General features: G+C 31.6%; 3 protein-coding genes across 3 annotated transcripts; 1 reads left to right on the top strand and 2 right to left on the bottom strand.

The window, feature by feature from the left end:
• The first annotated feature begins 536 nt into the window (after nt 1-536).
• Nucleotides 537-3,383, top strand: LOC126771585 (TBC1 domain family member 31). The gene is made up of 2 exons (XM_050491545.1): nt 537-3,143; nt 3,245-3,383. The coding sequence occupies exon 1, from the start codon at nt 700-702 to the stop codon at nt 3,136-3,138; it is 2,439 nt and encodes an 812-aa protein (XP_050347502.1). The 5' UTR covers nt 537-699; the 3' UTR covers nt 3,139-3,143; nt 3,245-3,383.
• Nucleotides 3,166-7,720, bottom strand: LOC126771625 (uncharacterized). Its single transcript, XM_050491613.1, has 9 exons — nt 7,534-7,720; nt 6,960-7,091; nt 6,536-6,661; nt 5,924-6,102; nt 5,659-5,800; nt 5,375-5,451; nt 4,250-4,424; nt 3,655-3,916; nt 3,166-3,373 (listed from the first exon to the last, which is right to left on the bottom strand). Exons 1-9 carry the CDS (start codon nt 7,537-7,539, stop codon nt 3,231-3,233), a joined length of 1,242 nt encoding a protein of 413 aa, XP_050347570.1. The 5' UTR covers nt 7,540-7,720; the 3' UTR covers nt 3,166-3,230.
• A 702-nt stretch (nt 7,721-8,422) lies between these two features.
• Nucleotides 8,423-14,918, bottom strand: LOC126771623 (26S proteasome regulatory subunit 7). The gene is made up of 10 exons (XM_050491611.1): nt 14,737-14,918; nt 14,606-14,643; nt 14,315-14,488; nt 14,034-14,173; nt 12,216-12,384; nt 11,781-11,913; nt 10,376-10,502; nt 9,834-9,930; nt 9,180-9,388; nt 8,423-8,647 (listed from the first exon to the last, which is right to left on the bottom strand). The coding sequence occupies exons 1-10, from the start codon at nt 14,807-14,809 to the stop codon at nt 8,503-8,505; spliced, it is 1,305 nt and encodes a 434-aa protein (XP_050347568.1). The 5' UTR covers nt 14,810-14,918; the 3' UTR covers nt 8,423-8,502.
• Between the last annotated feature and the right edge of the window lie 476 nt (nt 14,919-15,394).

The raw sequence follows: 15,394 nt of genomic DNA, 5'->3' as shown, positions 1-15,394 counted from the left end.
GTGTACATACTTTTTCGGAAAAATTGTATAATTTTCGATAGATATGCAGCAAAAGTTAAGCAGACACTTACTTTTTCGTTAGAATTTTAACTCTAAGCCTGTGATAAGAGCATAATGTTATAAGGCTATAATTGAAAAATAAAATGTACATGAATACAAGATGGAACATATATTATTATATTACAAATAGCTTTAATTAAAGTTCTATTATGGTGAGTAAAGTAAGTTCGATTTGATACAATAAGGTATTGGTATGGTATGTAAATACAAATAGGAGAAATATTTATTTTAAAATTTTTGGGTATGTTCATAATTTAAAATATATATGTTAAAATCACAAACGAGGAAATAGGAAAATATTTTATTTGATAATATAAAAACTCGTGAAGCGATTTTGTCCAAAGGTTTTCTATACATGTAACTTAAATTCGGTTTAAGCCATTAGTCAAACGCCGCTATTTTATACATTTCATGTCTAGGTATATTGCATATTAATCATCTATTAATCGATGCGCATGATATTATGATCTGTTGCTTTATTGGTTGTTGACTTCGCTTGTCAATGTCAAGGTAATTGTTGATGTTTTGTTTTGAATGAATCTCCGCCAAATTTTAAAATATTAAATAAACAAGGATTCTAACGAAAGCAATGGTTCTGAAAGTTAATTATAATGTTTTTTTTGAATAATAAAATTACAAATGGCAACAGAAAATCAAGGTGATAATATAAAAAAATATGAATTAAAGCTTAAATCTAGGCCTAAAGATGGAGTTATATTACAACTTCATCACACGATTCGAGGATCGAATGGAGAGAGCAGGCGTATTCGCTTTACAATTGGAAGCTTTGAAGACATTCAAAATAAGCTTGCATGCGCCGATAATGTCGGCAATATTTTTCTCTTAAACTTTGCTGATTTACAATTCTGGAAACTGAAAAACTTTGGTCCATGCACTGCATTGCAATTTGTTCCTTATGATCTGGAGACTCTAGTTGTCGCTACGACTAAAAATTTGGAAATTGTATTTGTTGATAGTGAAACTACAAAAGTTACGCTTACATTGACAGGTCACACAGCTCCTATAAAACATATTTCATTTTCAAACAGCAAAATTAACAATTTACTCACAGCTAGTTCAGTTGAAGCTATTCTGTGGGAACTTAAAAATCATACCAAATACTTTACTCTGAACACTAATTCTGGACCTCAAATTCAACAGATTTTATTTACACCATCTAGTGAATATTTGGTAGCATGTTTCCAAAATGATACCGTTCAAATTTGGAGACATGAGACAATGAAATCTGTTAAACAAATAATACCGAATGAGTTGAAGCACTTAAAGAATGTTGCATTCACTATGAACGGCAGAGCAATGGCCATGGCCGGTCTGGCACCTGTGTTGATCTTATTCAGTTTGGATACATGGAAAGCATTAAAATCTATTGATTTGCTAAAATACAATATTTCAGGCGTTCAACAACTTTATTTTATACCTCAAATGTTTGATGGAGGTAGTAATAAAATTCTAGCCCTGTTGAGCAGCGACTGTATTTTATATTTCTTTGACATTGAAGCACTAAAGATGACACATAAAATTCATCCAGAGTCATCAGGAATAAGAAAATTTGTTGTAAGTCCTACTGGGAAACATTTTCTTTGTATTTTACAACAAGGTGAAGTTAATATTTACAATTCATCTTATGTCATGGAGTATGCCCAAAGTTCATTTGATGAAAAAATATTGGAAAAGATGCCTTGTTCTTCAATATCTCGCAAATGTGTGGAACATTCATCCAAAAGAGTCGAAGTCCAGCAAAGAATGAGAATCTGTATGGACAGTGCTAGATTGAGAAGAATTTTAATGCAGTATGGAGAGTATCCTGATAAGTTTCGCTCAATAATTTGGAGATCATTACTAGTTACCCCAAGAAATAAAACAGCTTATTCAGTTTTAGTTGATAAAGGAATTCATCCTGCTTATAAAGACATTGAGAACCAATTTACTATTCATAGCTCTGTTACTCTAAAGAACTTAAAAAGGCTTCTCTCTTGCCTTGCTCATTGGTGTCCTTTATTTGGAGTAATGAAATTTCTACCAAGTTTTGTATTTCCATTTGTAAAAGTACTCCAAAAAGATCCTCTTTTATTGTTTGAAAGTGTAGCAACAGTTTTCTTAAATCAATGTCAACTTTGGTTTGAATATGCTCCCTTTCCTCCAATTAGTATCTTAGCAATGATTGAGAATATACTAGCCGAACATGATCAACAATTATTAAATCATTTTTGTGATTTGGGAGTGACAAGTCAGACATATGCATTAAAAATTTTAGAAACAGCTTTCAGTGAAGTTTTGACATGCTCAGAATGGTTAATACTTTGGGATCATATTCTAAGCAATGAACCAGCTTTTATTTTAATGGCTGTTGTTTCCTACAATATTGTACAAAAAAATGCCCTTAGAAGATTACAGAGTCATGAGCAGTTCGAAAAATTTTTTCACATGCAAAATCCAATTGACAAAAAGTCTTTTTTAAAGAAAACATATGTTTTACTAAATGACACAAGTGATGAGATACATCCTAGAAGATTTTTCAAAACTTTCATGGCTCTCGACAAGGGCACTTGCTATCAACAATTTACTGGTTATCCAAAAGCAACAATTTGCCTTAAATTAGCCAAGAAAACAGGACGAAAAGCACGGAAAACAGATAAATATAGCCTGAGAGAACTCACAACAAGAACTCAGGAAAAAGAAATAAATAAAAAGGGCTCAACTAAAAATGACTCTATAGAAATTGATAACAGTTCTGAAACTGATTTGGAAGAATATGATAATCTCCTTGATAGGCAAATCAAAGCTAACAAGAAAAATGCTCACCACAGCCAAGGTAATGGAGATCATAGCAGTGCAATAAAAGATGATTTAATTAATAGAATAAATTATCCAACAGCTAAATATTCTCATAAAAGTAAACGAAAAACTTATAATAAAACAAGTAAAAGAGATTGTACAAACTGTAAAGCCTCTTCGAATCTAAAACCAAATAAGAGAACATCAGAAAAAAATACACTGAATAAGGAAGTTGAGAAATTGATTAAAACTTGCAATAACTCTGATAGGTCACAGGATTAAACAGTGTCATTAAAAATAAAAATAGTTTTGTTTTTTTTTTTATTGTAATCAAGTTTTTAAGTATTTATTTAAATAGGAAATTCGAAGTGTTTTTATTCTTTTTTAGACGCAGGCCTCGGTATTGTGGACTTCACATTGCTAAATTTCTTTCTTGAAGAACTGAGATTGGCATTAGCGTCAATAGTTGTTTTAGCCACTCTTACAGGTGTTGTTACTATTCTCGGCTTGAATAAACCTAAAACATATTAAATGTTCTTAATAAATATTTTATTTATGTCAAACTTAGTGAGTAGAAAAAGAATATTAAACAAAGGTGTGTGTTTAAATCTGAGAAAACTCGTTCCTCATGGATTTATAACATATTTTTATGTATTTAATACATTGGCAATGAAAGATAAAAAACAAGCCTATTGAATAACTTCGTTTTCAATCATATCATTTTTATATCACATAAATCAGGCCATTTAAAAAAAAACCTTATTAAACATTTATTTAAAACTACAAATATATACATACTATTTAATTTGCTGCTTTTTGTGTCTTGAGGTGTTTTTTCTTTATCAGATTTGGCAACACTAGGACTGTTTCGTAGTTTAAATAGATTTGGAGATATTCGTCGAAGTTTGGACATTTTTCCATCCTTCTGTGGAGGTTTGGCAGCTAAGTTAGATGTTGATGCACTATCAACTCGTTTTAGCCTTTTCATACAATCATCTTGAACTGCTAAGCCAGATAAGTTAGGGCTTGATGCAAACTGGATTTTTGAAGACTCAGTACCCTGAAATATGAATAGAAAAACTTTTTATCGTAAATCAATTTAAAAACATTTAAATTTAATTCGCAAAAATTCAATAATATTTTATCAGTTTAATAAATGATGGAATACATGATGAGAGTTGTGTTCTTTTTAATTTCTCCTCATTATCATCAAGCCCTCTTAATTGAATTGAGTTCAGAATTTTTTTGCGTTTTAATAAATATGACGGCAAATTAATTAGACTCAAGCTCATAACAACCCTACAAATATTAAGAACGCATTTCAAAGTTCTCTCATAATCTCATTCATAAACATTCGTTGCAAGTTAGTTGTATTATAAACCAATTAACAAACCTTTAAAAGTGATATTTTAGACACGTCCAGCGCTAATGAAGACATGGAAGAGTCGAGCTTGCCCTCTTCAACAATTTCTTTAATAACATTTGATAATTTATTTCTCAATTCCTCTGCCGTTTTCTCTGTTTCGATTAAGCTTTCTAGCACGGAACTCGATGGTACTTGAATTGGACTGTAAATATAATATTACACTACTGTTGCAAATAAAAATATATTCTGTTCGTATTGAGATTGTAAATTTATCTTATCAAAACTAATATAATTTTACCCTAACCGCTTCGAAAGGGGGGGGGGGGCTTAAATGTCAAAGTGCCTTGGATCTCTAAGTCCGGGTCTACGGATATATATACTTATAATTTTACTGGTGGTAGGGCTTTGTGCAAGCTCGTCTGGGTAGGTACCACCCACTCATCAGATATTCTACCGCAAAACAGCAATACTTGATATTGTTGTGTTCCGGTTTGAAGGGTGAGTGAGCCAGTGTAATTACAGGCACAAGGGACATAAAATCTTAGTTCCCAAGGTTGGTGGCGCATTGGCTATAAGCTATGGTTGACATTTCTTACAATGCCAATGTCTAAGGGCGTTTGGTGACCACTTACCATCAGGTGGCCCATATGCTCGTCCACCTTCCTATTCTATAAAATATATATATATATATATATATATATATATATAAAATGGGAATAAATATATATATTCCCATTTTTTTATAATTATGAAGGTTACTAAGTACAATAATATAACTAATATATTAATATAATGGTTGTATTGTTGATTAATGCAAGCGTATCTATACTGTAATGAAATTGTATTTTCTATTTGTTGTATTTTTGTATATTTGTCTAAATTATATTTTTATTCGTAATAGCCAACTTTCTGGGTTACGTCAAGGTTACGTTAGTTACGTTTTTAAATAAATAAAAATTGGTAATAGTGTTAAAATTAGGTAATCTTCAAGATTAGTGATGCGTAAAGCTAATGAAAATAATTTGCTATGTTCGTTCTTAAATGTGACCATTTTTTTCCTTTGATTGTTTCCTTTTCCTCTTATCTTATTTATATGTTGTGCATTAAGTAGTAAATAAATAAAAATAAATAAATGTTACTAATATTTGATACCTCGATGTTTTGTTGCGTCGCCTTGAACTTCCCGGCGTCGATGAAAGTGTGTATGTGCTCTGCCTTTGACACATCAACTGCAATTATTAATTTAAACAACAATCCCATTAGAATAAATAAATACTTAGTACATATATTAAACATACTTTCTTTAACAATATTTTTTTATCTTTTTCAATGGGACTTGCAAAATAATTTGACGTATTTAATTTTGATATCATTTTCAGTAGTGGAAAACATTAAATTATATTAGTTATTTCGAGGAAAATAAATAATGTTAAAACCTTTTTCCCGTCTGCGTTGTCTTCAATCGTGTCTTTAAGTAACGGGCCGGGAGTAGGGAGCTGTTCCGGGGCCATTCCACTTGTCGTCAGCGTATCCAGCGATCGGTAACGGGTTGGCGTCTGAGTCGTTATTTGATAATGTCTGAAATGCAGTGATTAATTTCGACATAAGTCAAGAAAAGCATAGATTCATATATTTTATAATCGATTTTAGAAATTTTATGTGGATTTTTAATTAAGACTTCACTGAACTAATCGTAACTACCTTTTTTCTGGTGTCTTCAACTCGATCATGCTAGCAGACTTATTTCCTATAGCCTCCTTGTGTTTTTCTCCATCCGACTCGTTATGTTCCTTGATACAACGGACGATCTCTTGTAACTGCAGCGTGAGCCGCTCCCGATGTGCCTTGGGGAGTGATCCTAGGAGGGAACTGCCACATTCCTGAAAATATTTAATAAATTTAATAAAGAGGATAAACTTCACCTTTAGTCATTATTAGTCACTTCCTCTTAGGTGTAATGGCTGGATTAAGAGGCTAGAGAGCCCCGAGGTATACCAATAAAAAAAAAATTGTTGACTGTTGGTCCTACGCCTAAACTCTTTCTGTTGATTTGCCGTCCCGAGAGTGAGAGAGTTGAGTCCACTGGCATCTGCGCACATACTTGTGCACCATAATATATCCTGCACAGTAAATGGCTGGCAACTGTCATAATTAAAGGCAAAAGGAGGACATCAGCATCAACAAAAAATAATACGTTTTCAAAAATGTATATAGACGCGAAGTTTTAAGCGCTCCCTTAAATAATTGCCCGGGAGAAATACCTAGTTTGTTAAATGACTTAGCAGTAATAAATAAATGCATTTATTTAAATACCTTGCTATACTGTTTTCCACCTGTGACACCGGAAACTTCCCAAAAGCCGCTGTTTTGGTGAGACGGAGCCATCGGACACGAACAAGTAGAATTTGTACTTTCCATTACAACGTGAAATCCCGAAGCCTAGAAGAAAATAATTTTATAGTATATTTATCTTCGTTATAAAATAATATATTTTTTATACCTAGAACTATTCTTCTAAAATTATCAAATGAAACATATTTGTGACTTATGAAATATTGTTGAATTTAATATTATAATTTGACTTTTTTTTAATAAATATTTATTAAATGATAAATTCAGGTTAAGTATTATCCGTAGGGGAATAGACAAAAAAATTAATAAAGTTAGCCGCGTTATACAAAGAAACAAATGGCCAACTCTGTATACCTATTATAATATTTTTAACATACATACAGACCTGACAGTTAATGACCACAGTACGCGTCGCACCATCCTGGCTTATGCTCACGTCGGTTGTCTCCAAAGACTTTATACTGAATCCTAAACACTGTAATAATGCGCACAACTCCACGACATCTGTGTAGGCATTCTAAAAAAATCCGTTAATTTTCTTAGATATTTCGAAATAGCATACACTAAAAGCGCTAAGTATGAACAAACATTATTGAAAAAAAATGTTCTTAGCTCAATATTTTTATTTATTTATTTTAGGCTTACGAATAAACGAGCCACTTATTTGTCGATACGTCGCCAACGAAAAATATAACCTGGCGTATGAATAATAAATAATTTTGAATTTATAAAAATACTATAACTATCTATTAAATCACAAAAATTTGGTTTTGTTTTAATTGTTTCTTTCAAAGTAATAGATGCTAGCCCATCTTAATAAGATAACCTTATGCTTTGTTTAAAAATAAAGCGTTGATTTTTTTATATATACTTCAGAACTAAAGTAAATATATGGGTTTTGAATCCATTAGAGTTGTATTATATATGCAAAATTATGAATAATACAAGTATGAACTCACCGTCATGTTTAAATTTAAACAGGAAAAAGCGGGCGAAACACTATGATTAAATATTTATTATTATTCATACGATGATTTATTATGCTATATATATATTACGTAACTAAGAATAAATGAAAAATAATATAAATATTTTTTTTTTAATTTCTTCATGCGTAACGACTTGCCCTGACACTATTATAACAAGTACCCTCAGTTTTAAATAAATTTCAATAATAGTCAAAGAGATATAACGACTAAGATTGCAGTTTGAATAATATTGCCATTATACAAAACATAATTTATTTTAAAATTATAAACATTTGAGTGATTTGTAATTGTTATGAATATTGTTTGCCTGCTCTCATTGTACACGGACAATCGTACTGTAATTATTTTTTTATGTTCATCTGTACATGTTAAGCACTGTACAGTAACAGCCTGTTAATGTCCCACTGCTGGGCTAAGGCCTCCTCTCCCTTTTTGAGGAGAAGGTTTAGAGCTTATTCCACCACGCTGCTCTAATGCGGGTTGGTAGAATACACATGTGACATAATTTCAATGAAATTAGACACATGCAGGTTTCCTCACGATGTTTTCCTTCACCGTCAAGCACGAGATGAATTATAATCACAAATTAAGCACATGAAATTCAGTGGTGCTTACCCGGGTTTGAACCCACGATCATCGGTTAAGATTCACGCGTTCTAACCACTAGGCCATCTCGGCTTGTTGTACATGTTAAGCACTGTACATGTTAAGCACTGTAAGTAAATGTCTATTCAACTTTTTGATTTTGTTTTAATTTTCATAATTGTTATACGTACTCATATTTTTTTCAGGTTTTGTCGTTGTTTTTCTTGGTCTACATTATTGGTTATACGTTACCCAGGTGTGAATAAAAAAAGAATTAAAAACATCCGTTTATTTTTTAATTACAATAAGGAAGCAGCACAAAGGTACCACATATATAATATTATTGTTAATACTCTAGTTGTAGGTCATATATCTCGGCGTGGCGGAAAACTTGGCGTATGACTTGATGACCTTGTTGACGGCCTCCAGGAAGTCCTTCTCCGTGGCCACCTTGCGACGCGCGCGGATCGCGAACATTCCCGCCTCAGTACATACGGACCTACAACCATTGTGATTAAGATTATAACTTGGTCTCTTTTTATTAATGTGTTTTAATACAAACAAAATAAGTACAATAATCTGGCATTTTAATGTTTTATTTATCTCTCTTACATGTATTTAACCCAGGGTTCCAGTTTGCTTTATGCCAATTTCCTCAAAATCGGCTCAGTAGCTCAGCCGTAAAAGATGTCACGCTTTTTTTTAAAAAAAGGTAGAATTAATTGCCTTCGCATTTCCAATATTATATCGATTTTAGATGTCTAATCCAGGCAAGCGGCAGTCTTTATCTGCTTGGTTTGTGTTTACAATTCACCTCATGGATAGAATAACATTCTAACACATCTGCAATCTAATCTATCAGCCCTCGGTGTTGGAGTGGTTAAATGAGCTACTTCTTTAGAGGAGAGGAGGCTTTAACCCAACATATTTAGGATATGTAATGATTTTTAGTGGCCAAAAAAGGAAAATTCGAATGGATGTTCGATACATAACAAGAGAAGAGAAGCGTAAAAGTGAAGGTGGTGCAATACCTGATCTCTGCACCAGTGGAGTTGGGACAGAGACGCGCCAGCAGGTCAAAGCGGATGTCTCGTTCGACGCTCATTGAACGCGCGTGGATGCGGAAGATGTGCGCGCGACCCTCAAGCTCCGGCAACCCGAACTCCACCTTCCGGTCCAGACGTCCGGGACGCATCAGAGCCGGGTCAAGGGTGTCTGGACGATTCGTCGCCATGAGAACCTTTAAGAGAAATAAGTTATATTTACTTCAACTTTAATTGAGTATTGCGTTAAGTACACCAGAGATATTCGAACGTAAAAATTAATACTGAATTTTTATTTTTTTGTGAAGTTGTGCGTCTGGAAATTTTCATAATATTAAACCTGCCCCGGAATGACGTGAAAGAAGCGGTGTAATCCTAGTGCTTGTTGCGTGTGGACTTACAAAGCGTCCACGACACACCGTGGTAATTATAGTAAGAAAATAGCAGAAGCGGTAATAACGAGTATTACATTTAAAATTGTTTATTTGTCTTTACTCCTGTGGTTGGAACACGCTATGGTTGAATGCATTATGACCCTATCAATTCAATTTTCAACTTTGATTCAACTATGTCTTTGTCGCACATAATCCATCTTTAATATTTATAAACGAAAATTAATGATTAATAACATATAAATCTTACCTTAATATTCCCTCTTGGATCAAAACCATCCAGCTGGTTAATTAACTCCAACATAGTCCTCTGGACTTCGTTATCACCGCCGGCTCCATCGTCGAATCTTGTGTGAAAAAAAAACTTATGAAATAAAATAAAGTTTCAATTCGTTATACATACGAGCGGGATATTTTTTATTTGTTATAGACTCGGAGGAAAATATAGCGCACGCGTGTTAGAGCAAACACAGTTAGTCTTTAAAATCAGACGCAGAAAAGGCTTTATTTATATTCTAGATATTCTACCGCAAAACAGCAGTACCTTCAAACCGCAACACAACAATACGTGGCGTGAGCCAATGTAATTACAGGCACAAGGGACATAACATCTTAGTTCCCAAGGTTGGTGACGCATTGGTAATGTAAGCGATGGTTAACATTTCTTACAATGCCAATGTCTATGGGCGTTGGTGACCACTTACCATCAGGTGGCCGATATGCTCGTCCGCCTTCCTATTCTATAAAAAAAAAACCAGCAACGAAACGAGATAGTCATTGAAAATGCATTACCTGGCCCCACCAATAGCGTCGATCTCATCAAAGAAAATCAGACAGGCCTTCTTGCTTCGAGCCATCTCGAACAGTTCTCGAACCATTCGAGCACCTTCACCTACGTATTTCTGAACTAACTCGGAACCTAGGATGTACAGAAATAATACAGGAATTAATTTAATTTAAATAAAAAGAAAACTGGAGTATTAACAAAAAATTTCGAAACATGCAAATTCATGTTTATGGTAAATTTTGAACAATGTTTATGCGAACACTAGTAACTAACTGTAAATAAATAATGTAAATAAACAAGTGAGAGTACCATTTGTTAGTGCATGTTAATATTAAGTTCAACGAGATATATATATATATATATATATATATATATATATATATATATATCTCGTTGAACTAGATATATATATATATATATATATAATTATAATTGTTCCACAATGTGTAGCTTCGTCAATAGAATTCAAGATGACAAAGTTGTTCAGAGTGGTTATTGTTTTAGGAGAGTTGTATCAGAATATCATCTAGACTTATGGGTGAGACTCTTTCTTTACTCTCCATATAAATAAACGTTTTCTATTATATTAATTGTATGTAATAATTGGTTTACTAATGTTTACCTAAGAAATTATAACAGATTTTTAGTTTAAACCCAGTGTTACACATACTATTCATTCAAAAAACAATTTGTTCTACAAATGCTGTTTATAAATAATTTGTATTGTATTTGATTATTTATAAATGTTTCATTTAATATTTCGAATTGTTAGGCAAAATCATATTTATATTAAATGTCATTTTACAATAATAATCTAATTAACATAATATAATGTATATAAATAATTTTAAGCAAATCACTAAATGACCATCACAGTACATATTGTTTTGCATAATTTTATTAAATTACTTTTGCTTCGCTCTCTTGGTTCTGGATAATATGTTGTAAAATGACAGTTTGTCAGGAAAATATTTTATAAATTGAATTTTAATGAATTAAATTGTATAATAATGATTGTCAATTATGGGTTGTAAAGTGAAAATTTCTGGATTAATTTTTGGTCAATTACAGGGCCTAAATAACAAATATTTAAAAAATTTGTCAAATAAACATAATTTATTCCTATATTTATCGAATAATTATTGTATTGTTAATGGAGCTCCTAATTTTTTTATGTCACATACATAAAAACTTCCAAATGTTTTATATTGGAATGCTTTTGAATTACAAGAGATAAGTTTATCATCCATAAGCAAAACAAACCGTTTTTTGAAAATAGTAAATGGACATTAATTGATTATTCAAAAAAAACTTATTTTAAACTAGGACTGACAAATGGTCATAAATTGCTGTATTATAAATTATAAAAGAAGTCATAAATGATAATAAAAATGTATACACTGTACTTACCGATAACACGAATGAAGCACGCGTCGGTTCGGTTGGCGACGGCTCGAGCGCACAGGGTCTTGCCAGTACCAGGAGGACCAAACAGCAGTACACCTTTAGGTGGCTCAATTCCAAGTTTAACGAACTTTTCGGGCTAATTAACAAATAATATATTGAATTAAATTAAACATAACAATTATACATATATATTTAATGTTATAAAACATAACATTCGTTTTATAACAATAAATTTTGTATTTATTTACTCTCCATAGGAAAAGTAATAAATACAATTTAAAAAAATAATGTATTTAGTAATGAAAATCGTATCATAATCGGGTCAGTAGCTTTTGAGAATATCATGGGCATTCAAACATTCACACATGTGTGGGTGGAATGGAATATTTCTGTTTATTTTTGAAGTTTAATAATTAAGATTAAAGTACATGTACTTACATGAAGCAGTGGTGTTTCAACTACTTCTCTTAACTTTTCAATTTGTTCTTTACAACCACCCACATCACTGTACGTAACGTCTGGCTTCTCTTCCACTTGCATCATAGTCACAGTCGGATCTATCTTTGGTGGTAATGGTATGTGAATCTGGTACTTGTTGCGATCAACACTGCAAAATAAACAATATTTTTTTATAAGCTTGTATCAATGATATTGAAGCAAAAGTTTTTTGTTGTAAATCTCTCGGTCTGGATGACTCTGGATTGAAATGAATAATTTTTCTAAATAAAATGTTGTCCAAGAAAATACCTCAATAACAATTACTTATGTTATGAAGTGAAAGTTAAATGAACACTAATATCGGAGAGTTGTACCAGAAATTTGTTTGTCTTAAAACAAATTAGTTTCTATATTCTCCTATTATATTAAATTTATTACAGTTTTATTCATTTATTTATTTAAATATACATAAAAATGAATAAATTATACAGATATTATAGAAAACATATGAATATATAGTTTATAGTGAATTATTATATATTTAATTACATATAATTATGATGTTAATTTAATAAATGTGAAAGGAACTGTGTCTGTCAGTCTATCTTTTACAATATCACACCAAAGTCACTACACCCACGTTGATGACATTTCATTTGTTTCTATGATAAAAGATTTTTTTTAAACCAAACACAGGCTAAGCCATGTTCGAACACTAGTGTAACATATTTCTGAGATACATTATATAACAAATATATTAAGGAATATATAAGGTCCTTATTTTAAAAACATATGTATCTATTTATGCAATCATACTATGAAACAAATCAATAGATTTTAATGAAATGGGAATGGTAATTATTAAACGTTCAATAAACAGTAAATATGTTAAACTAACATCAAAAAGTTTTAAATTTATAAAGACAAAATAAAAAATGCAGACAACTTGTTAACAGAGTAGTGTTTTCATAATGGAAATCTATTCAGACTGTAGTCTGCCATTCAAATTCCATTCTGGTCAAAACACAAAATTGTGAAACTGCAACGTAGCTACAAAGCGAATTAATGCAATGTGATTTTGTGCCGCATGGTAATTTATTAGCATGATTCAGGTAAATATATTTACATCACAGAAAAATCAATTTACAAGTTCTTACAATATGTCATGCAGGCACATCTCTGCATTGCCAGGTCACATTACATTTTTATGTTTTGGCTCAATACTCCATTTCCATTAAAGGAGTAGAGATAAACAAACTTTATATTTATGTGCTTCAAGTGAAGTCCTATTCTTTTTGCTATATTATGCACTACAATCAGTTCTTGATATACCTTTATTTATAATAATAATAAACCACCAATATCACCATCCTACAGAAGGCATTTTTTTTCAATTCCATAATTCAATGTCAAATATATCAATTGTTCTTTATTCATGTTTTAAATTACATATACAGTAGTTTAGCCTATAAATATACAGTAACAGCCTGTTAACGTCCCACTCTTGGGCTAAGGCCTCCTCTCCCTGTTGAGGAGAAGGTTTGGAGCTTATTCCACCACGCTGTTCCAATGCAGGTTGGTCGATTCCACATGTGGCAGAATTTCAATGAAATTAGACACATGCAGGTTTCCCCACAATGTTTTCCTTCACCGTCAAGCATGAGATGAATTATAAACACAAATTAAGCACATGAAAATTTAGTGGTGCTTGCCCGGGTTTGAACCTACATTATCGGTTAAGATTCACCCATTGTAACCACTAGGCCATATCCGCTCTTTCTATACATATACTTACTCCATTAACTTTTATGTACTTACCCAACTCTCATCCCTTCTTCAATATCTGTAGGTGCTACTGAATCTGCTAAATCGACCACAAACTTTGCAAATTGCTTAACATTTATTATGTATTTAGGGTCATTTGAATCTGCATTTATAATTTTTGTACATCTTGCAACCTGATAAAATAAAAGTTAATATAATACACTATTAAATGCCTTGTTAATAATGTTGCAAAGTCATATAATTGTCAGTCTAAAATATATATATATACATAATTATTATCTATTACTGAAACCATAAGTAAAAAATAATCTAACCTGTAAAGGTTGTTCATTTTGAAGTGTTTGTTTATCAGCAGCTAAATCCCACAAAGCTGGGGGAGCCAAGCCAGTGTCCGATTCCTTAATGCCGGTCAATTCATTAACTCTTTTCATTACAGTCTGGATGCCATCTTCAACCTCTTTGATGATTTTAGTATACTGTCCTTGACCCTGATACAAACAAATATTCCGTATATATTTTATAAAACAGGTCAAAAAAATGCCAGTCATTGATCAAGTAGCCTTAATTTTGACAAATAGTTTAATGTGATGTATTCCTGTACTTACATATGACTTCAATAATGCTATGTCTCCTTCATCCAGCGCTAAAAAAAATAAAAATATATATATAAAGTACAATTACATACATATTTAACAAAATGGTTATACTAAAAAGATACTTTAAAGAAGCCTCTTACATTTAATCTCTTTTTCTGGTTCTTCTTTATCATCCTTTACTTTTCGCATATCATCTCCTAGATGGTCAGGCATTATTAGTGTTTGTAATATTTCTTGAATGATATAAACGAGAGAAATATAAAAACGATTTAAGTTCTTTTGTAAGTTTGATCCGAAACTGCTTCTGGCAGTCAGGCTTATTGTCAAATTGTCACATCACATTATTGTCAAATAAAAAAATGGTGCGTAGAATGAAACAGAGCATAGCATAAATTAAAAATTAAGTGATTTGATTATGTCTATGAATTATTTTTCAAGATTATTTTTTCTTATTATATTGAAAAAATGCTATTTTTTTTAAATAAACATACGTTATTAAGTAATTGGGTACCTTAAAAATAAACTTTTCAGATTTAAGCAACCTAATCCGTATAAAGAAATTTAACAATGACAAGCAATAAGCACGAATGAGGAATTCATTCAAGTTAAGATAACTTTCTATTTTAGTATTTTATTAATTGTACTAAAAAATATTTAATTATATATAAATTATAACATCATTTGATTCATTAGATTATTTAAATTACCCATGTCATTTATTAAAATAACAAACGCTAACTTTTGCATTTTAATAATATTGAAAATGACATGAGGAAAGTCAATGCCGCCTCCTGGTGC

The sequence above is a fragment of the Nymphalis io genome, chromosome 11 (genome assembly GCF_905147045.1).
Source record: "Nymphalis io chromosome 11, ilAglIoxx1.1, whole genome shotgun sequence".
In the NCBI taxonomy this organism is placed as follows: Eukaryota; Metazoa; Arthropoda; class Insecta; order Lepidoptera; family Nymphalidae; genus Nymphalis; species Nymphalis io.
Note: the sequence above shows the minus strand (reverse complement) of the source record. Positions and strands in the feature narration are given on the sequence as shown.

Excerpts from the sequence above, each read along its gene's own strand:
- LOC126771585 (XM_050491545.1), top strand. The coding sequence starts at position 700 with ATGGCAACAGAAAATCAAGGTGATAATATAAAAAAATATGAATTAAAG.
- LOC126771625 (XM_050491613.1), bottom strand. Across the intron at positions 3,917-4,249 it reads CTAAAATATCACTTTTAAAG|GGTACTGAGTCTTCAAAAAT; the intron begins GTTTGTTAATTG and ends TTCATATTTCAG. Across the intron at positions 3,374-3,654 it reads AAAAAGCAGCAAATTAAATA|GTTTATTCAAGCCGAGAATA; the intron begins GTATGTATATAT and ends AATATGTTTTAG.
- LOC126771623 (XM_050491611.1), bottom strand. The coding sequence starts at position 14,809 with ATGCCTGACCATCTAGGAGATGATATGCGAAAAGTAAAGGATGATAAA. Across the intron at positions 14,174-14,314 it reads AAAATGAACAACCTTTACAG|GTTGCAAGATGTACAAAAAT; the intron begins GTTAGATTATTT and ends TTATTTTATCAG. Across the intron at positions 10,503-11,780 it reads GTGCTTCATTCGTGTTATCG|GTTCCGAGTTAGTTCAGAAA; the intron begins GTAAGTACAGTG and ends TGTACATCCTAG.